The sequence below is a fragment of the Rhinopithecus roxellana genome, chromosome 10 (genome assembly GCF_007565055.1).
Source record: "Rhinopithecus roxellana isolate Shanxi Qingling chromosome 10, ASM756505v1, whole genome shotgun sequence".
NCBI classification, from domain to species: Eukaryota; Metazoa; Chordata; class Mammalia; order Primates; family Cercopithecidae; genus Rhinopithecus; species Rhinopithecus roxellana.
Genome location: NC_044558.1, coordinates 1,589,719 through 1,596,346, shown reverse-complemented (window position 1 = coordinate 1,596,346; position 6,628 = coordinate 1,589,719). Strand labels below are relative to the sequence as shown.

At 44.4% G+C, this 6,628-nt stretch overlaps 1 protein-coding gene across 1 annotated transcript; it reads right to left on the bottom strand.

Annotated features, from left to right (window-relative positions):
- Positions 1-587: 587 nt before the first annotated feature.
- Positions 588-5,888, bottom strand: GDF3 (growth differentiation factor 3). Its single transcript, XM_010388025.1, has 2 exons — positions 5,556-5,888; positions 588-1,499 (listed from the first exon to the last, which is right to left on the bottom strand). The coding sequence occupies exons 1-2, from the start codon at positions 5,821-5,823 to the stop codon at positions 673-675; spliced, it is 1,095 nt and encodes a 364-aa protein (XP_010386327.1). The 5' UTR covers positions 5,824-5,888; the 3' UTR covers positions 588-672.
- Positions 5,889-6,628: the final 740 nt, after the last annotated feature.

Here is a 6,628-nt window from a genome sequence, read left to right as displayed (position 1 = left end):
CTGCCTCTGCCTCCCAAGTAGCTGGGACTACAGGCAAGCACCACCACACCCGGCTAATTTTTTTTCTATTTTGGTAGAAACGGGGTTTCACCATGTTTGCCAAGATGGTCTCGATCTCCTGCCCTCATGATCCGCCTGCCTCAGCCTGTCAAAGTGCTGGGATTACAGGCATGAGCCACCACGCCCGGTCTAAAAATTTTTTAATATAACACTATTAGCATATCAGATCTGCCAGGGAGAGCCAGGGAGAGTTGCTGACCTTAGGAAAATTTGTTAGCTTCTCTAAACCTCAGCTTCTTTGTCTATAAAGCATAAATAACAATGCTTCCCTCAAAGAACAGTGAAATGTTTGTAAAGTAATACGTAGGATAATGCCTGCCCATAATTGGCCATCAGTAAATGCCAGTGTCCATACTCATATGCATAATGAGTATGTTAGAACAGAAATTAACCACAATTATTAGGGCTCCAGTGTGTGTGTGTGTGTGTGTGTGTGTCTGTGTGCACACACACGCAAGTATGGGCATCATTAATTATGCTGGGTTTTTCAGGAAGACGAATTATAAACACAGGTATATCGACATTTCCGATCTAAGTGGTCATAAACCAGATCGGTCGTTTTATTAGAAGATTTACCCTAAAAACACTCCTTCTATTCCCATTTCTGACATCCTACCCACACCCACATTCATCGACTACCATGTCTTCATAATGTCGTAGAATGACATTGTCATTATTGTCCTGGTAGAGCATGGAAATGGGAGACAGCTTGGTGGGGACACACACAGCCTGGGGGATGTCTGGGTCAACTGCATGCATCAGGGCTTGCATGAAAGCATAATTGGAGCTGTTGAGAGAGATGGTCAGTGAGAAAGGACACTCTCCATGGCAGTAATTTGCCATGAACCCCTTGGGGGCAATGATCCACTTGTGCCAACCCAGGTCCTGGAAGTTAATGAATAGCTGGTGACGGTGGCAGAGGTTCTTACAAGAAACCTTGGGGACAGGGATGGCTGCTCTCCTTTTCCGAGAAGGGTGGCACTCATCAGGGTTGAGGGCCACCACCAGCAGGGAAGCATGAAGGGAGCGTCTCAGTCTGGCACAGGTGTCCTCAGGCTGAAAATTCACCCCAGAGTCTCTGTCTTCTTTGACCAGTATCTCCAGGAATAACCCGAAGTTTTTCTGGGGGTTGTCATTCCAATCCTTAGCTACATCCAGCAGGTTGAAGTGAACAGCACCTTGTGGCCATGGGACTGACCGCAATACAAACATTTTACCTGGCTTAGGGGTGGTCTGGCCCCACACATGAGGCTCTTGAACCAGGAACAGAGCCAGTTCCAGCTCTGGTCCCAGGTTATAGTAAGAATTGGGCCCCAAGTCCAGGCCCAGCTGGGCCAGTGTCAACTGTTCTCTTTCTTTGATGGCAGACAGGTTAAAGTAGAGGAGCTTTTGCAGGCAGGAGGAAGCTTGGGAAAATTTCTTTGGGTAAAGAAAGAAACCTAGATGGGAAAAGAGACATGTTAGAGTCATAATAATACATTTTAGTTCATATCCACCTATATGATATAAATGTCAGATATCCACATACACAATATAACGGCAGGGAAGAGCCCAGGCCCTATCATTTGGAAGCATTTGTTTCTCTATTCCTGAAAGCCGGAGGTTCTTATCTTCACATCCACAGGTTCCCAGAGATTCCTGGATGAAATGTAGAGGGTGCACGTACTTAGATGGGAAAAATAATTACATCATTATTTCCACTAAAGTAAAGCAAATGTAGCATTTCCTTCATTATGAATATAGGCAACAAATCCCAGTAATATCATCAGGGCCTATGACATTGTTATCAATAATAATCATAGGTGTGTTCATACATTTAGTTGTTGCAAATAACTGAAAACATTTATGGAGGCCAGGCAAGTGGTTTATGCCTGTAATCCCAGCACATTGGGAGGCTGAGATGGGAGATTTGCTTGAGGCTAGGAGTTTGAGACCATCCTGGGCAACATAGTGAGACTCCATCTCTACAAAAAATAAATAAATAAAAGAAAAGAAAAAGAAAAAAAACACTTATGCTAACACTATGCTGAAATTTATGGTAGCTATAGGTATAGTCACCTCCCTAGATCTTGTTATGTATTACATTGATAAAGCATTATATACATGACTATATATACATTTGTTTTTAAAATATTTTTAAAATATATTTCAATACTTAATTGGTTTCTTTTGAAATCCTAAATATTTTACTTCAGGCACTTAAACCATTATTCTGAGAAAGAGTCAATAGACTGGGCCAGGCGTGGTGGCTCACACCTGTAATCCCAGCACTCTGGGAGGCCCAGACGGGCAGATAACCTGAAGTCAGGAGACCAGACTGACCAACATGGAGAAACCCTATCTCTACTAAAAATACAAAAAAATTAGTCAGGCATGGTGGCACATGCCTGTAATCCCAGCTACTCGGGAGGCTGAGGCAGAAGAATCGCTTGAATTTGGGAGGCAGAGGTTGTGGTGAGCTGATATCACACCAGTGTACTCCAGCCTGGGCAATAAGAGCAAAACTCCGTCTCAATTAAAAAAAAAAAAAAAAAGAGGAACCTAGACTGTCAGGTGTTGTTGGCCAAAGTCCAATCATTCAGATTGGCTTTACTTTTTTTTTTTTCCGAGACGGAGTCTTGCTCTGTCACCCAAGCTAGAGTGCAGTGGCTTGATCTCAGCTCACGGCAACCTCCACCTCTTGGGTTCAAGCAATTCTCCTGCATCAGCCTCTGGAGTAGCTGGGATTACAGGTGCACACCATGTCCCGCTAATTGCATTTTTAGTAGAGACGGGGTTTCACCATGTTGGCCAGGCTGGTCTCAAACTCCTGACCTCAGGTGATCTGCCCACCTCGGCCTCCCAAAGTGCTGGGATTACAGGCGTGAGCCACCACGCCCAGCCAATTTTTTTTTAAAGTTTTTGTAGAGATAGGGTCTCCCTATGTTGCTCTCCTGAGGTCAAAGGATCTTCCCACCTCTCAAAGTGCTGAGATGACAGTCATGAGCCACTGTGTCCAGCCTCTCCTCATATTGAAGTACAATGTGATTCTTTGATTTTGTCCATGGATGCCCTTCTTCTGAAGTTACAAGTGTGCTCTCCCTGTTTTCTAAGCTAACTTTCCTGCCTGAATTTTCAAATTTTACCTATTCCTCTAGGACAAGACCCAATAAGTATACTTTTACTATTTTATTTTTTGCATCTTCAATTTTTCCCTTTCCACAAATAACTTATTTGGCCTAACGCCATTATTTTGTTTGGTAGGATGACTTCACGCTTAAGTAGGTATTTTCTGTCTTTTTTTCCCCCTGAGACGGAGCCTTGCTCTGTCACCTAGGCTGGGGTGCAGTTGTGCGATCTTGGCTCACTGCAACCTCCGCCTCCTGGGTGTTCAATGGATTTTCCTGCCTCAGCCTCCCGAGTAGCTGGAATTACAGGCGCTCGCCACCACACCCGGCTAATTATTATTATTATTTTTTGTATGTTTAGTAGAGACAGGGGTGGGGGCGGCAGGCGGGGGAGCTTACCATGTTGGCTAGGCTGGTCTCGAACTCCTGGCCTCATGATCTGCCTGCCTCAACCTCCCAAAGTGCCACCCAAAGTGAGCCACCGCGCCCAGCCTTAAGTAGGTATTTTCTAAGGTCATTCAGCTTGGGGAGAAATTGCGACTCAAACCCAAACACTCTTAAGCGCCCCACCACCATGCCTCTTCATTCTCAAGTGTCATTCAAAACGTAACAAAATTTGGCTGGGCAAGGTGGCTCATGCCTGTAATCCCAGCACTTTGGGAGGTCAAGGCAGGCCATTGCCTGAGCTCAGAAGTTAGAGACCAGCCTCATGGCAAGACCTCATCACTATAAAAAAAAATACAAAAATCAGCCTGGTGTGGTTGTGCGCACCTGTAGCCTATAATCCCAACTACTCTACTCGGTAGGCTGAGGTGGGAAGATCACTTGAGCCCAGGAGGTGGAGGCTGCAGTGAGCTGACATTGTGCCACTGCACTCCAGCCTGGGTGACACAGCAAGACCTGTCTCGAGGAAAAAAAAAGAGAGAGGAAGAGGAAGAAGAAGAAAAGCCTGAAGTACTTGACCAGGCAAATTCTGAGGGAGTACTTCAGGTAGCCTGGATATAGCACGTTTGAAGATGAGCCAAGAATGCATGCTCTAGGACGAATAGATTACTTTGAGCTTAGAGTTGAGTGTGCAAGCAGAAGTTGTAAAAGGTGAGACTGGGGAAGTAAGCAGCAGGGTCAGAACAGGCAGGGCACGGTGGGTCAACTCCTGCAGAATTCTGCAGACGAGAATTTTACGTGGAGGAGCAGTATGACTCAATATGCATTTTTAAAAGGTAATTCTGGGCTGGGTGCGATGGCTCAGGCCTGTAATCCCAGCACTTTGGGAGGCTGAGGCAGGCAGATCACCTGAAGTCAGGAGTTCGAGACCAGCTTGGCCAACTTATAGTAAAACCCTGTCTCTACTAAAAAATTAGCTGGGCGTGGTGGCACATGTCTGTAATCCCAGCTACTTGGGAAGCTGAGGCAGAAGAATCGTTTGAACCCAGGAAGCGGAGGTTGCAGTGAGCTGAGATCGTGCCACTCTACTCCAGCCTGGGAGACAGAGCGAGACTCTCAAAAAAAAAAAAAAAAGCAAACTTTATCTTGTATTCTCAAGGCCATACACAGTTCCTGGCTCACCATAGGTATCCAATAAGTGCTTCTTGGACAAATAAATATTCAAATCTCCTCTCCAGTTGCTGTAAAACTAACCAAGGCTCTAAATTCTGCATCTGAAACACCTGGGAGGTTGTATAGACATGCAGATTCTCAACACCCATTTCAGACTTTGAATAAGAATTGGGTGGGGAGAACAAGGGGCAGGAATGGAGTTGGAGGATCTACTGTTAATGGAAGACCTAAGTTATTTGGTGGGTGGTCAGTTTGGGAAAGTACTGGATGCCACTCACTAGGATCCTTTTAAAAAAGGATATGACAACTGTATATATTATTACTCTCTATTCACAAATCTAGAATAACCTTTGCCACCCAACAAGAGTAGCCAGGAGGTGCAAATAAGGGAAGCAGGAGTCCTGGGCAAACCAACCTCAAAATTTTCATACCCTGCTTGCCACACAGAAGACGGCAGGATGTGTATATATGGGCTGAAGAGTGGGAAACTGAGCTCCGATTCCTCCTTCACCTCTTTCATCGCAACTGAAGCACAAAGCAGTTGATTCAAAAAACAAAAACCTATTTCAAATGCTGACTTTGTTCTCACACACTAGCTGTATGATCTTGAATAGATTACACGTTACCTACTGTCTGAGCCTCATTTCCTTACTGTTAGAAACTTGATAAGAATATCTAACTTCCTCTCAGGATCGTGGGCTGGAATTAAATGAGATAAAATATGAAAAATACCAGCACAAGGCCACATTAGTAATTGTCATTTCCTATTGTCCTTTCTTCACACCACCCAGTTCCAGATGTTTTTTTTGGATAACACTCCCATTTCCTTACCTTGGTCTGGGAGAACGCGAAGTACATTCCCACGGACACCCAGCTCCTTTACGTAGCATAAGTCTCGGGAGACCCCAGTGGTCGCTGCTGCCTCGCGATCCTGGAAAATTTTCTTTAAGACATAAGGCACAGGTTGGAACTTCTGGGGTGAAGGCGCCTTATCTAAGCCCATAAATTGGAGAAAGACATATTCTTGAAATTGGACTGCCTGGCCCAAAGCCAGAGTTAACAGGAAGCTGAAAGCCAAATCTGGCAAGAAAAGAAGCATGGCCTCTAGAGTGGCTATCAGGCCGGGGAGAGCTCTGCTGCCAGACTGCCCAACAATTCAGGGGCTGCTAATTTATCTGATGTAAGATAATCAAGTGTGAATTGCTCTCTTCCCAGCTCCTCAAAGGCCATTGGACGTGAAGACGGAATTTTTTTTTCTCTTCTCTTGCTCTACTCTTCCAGGAAAAAGTTCACAGAATAAAGATTACCAATGCATGGACATAAACTCTACAACAATGTGAGGTTGTCAGCAGTAGACAGAGTGAAAAGGAGACATGCATTTATTCATTTAACAAACAGTTACTAAGCATCTATTATGTGCAAGGTGCTGAGATAGGTGCTAGGAACAGAGCAGTGAATAATTCATAGACTTATAATTCATCATCTGCATAGACCAATGCAGAGGGTCGCATGAGGCGCAGGATGGCTTTGAATGCAGCCTCACACAAATTCATAAACTTTTGTAAAACATTATGAATCTTTCTTGTGATTTTTTTTTTTTAATTCATCAGCTATCGTTAGTGTTAGCTAACATCATTAGTGTTAGTATATTTTACGTGTGGCCCAAGACAATTCTTCTTCTTCCAGTGTGACCCAGGGAAGCCAAAAGATTGGACACCCCTGTATTAGACAAATACCCAAGTAGATTTCATTATTTTATTTTATTTTTATGTATGTATTTATTTATTTTTGAAACAGGGTCTCGTTCTGTTGCCCAAGCTGGAGTGCAGTGGCCTGATCTTGGCTCACTGCAAGTCTCAACTCCCTGGGCTCAAGAAATCATCCCACCTTAGGCTCTGGAGTAG

Bases quoted from the DNA above. Each gene is read 5' to 3' on its own strand.
- GDF3 (XM_010388025.1), bottom strand. From the start codon at position 5,823: ATGCTTCTTTTCTTGCCAGATTTGGCTTTCAGCTTCCTGTTAACTCTG. The intron at 1,500-5,555 runs GTAAGGAAATGG...TTTCCCATCTAG, and splicing joins TCGCGTTCTCCCAGACCAAG to GTTTCTTTCTTTACCCAAAG.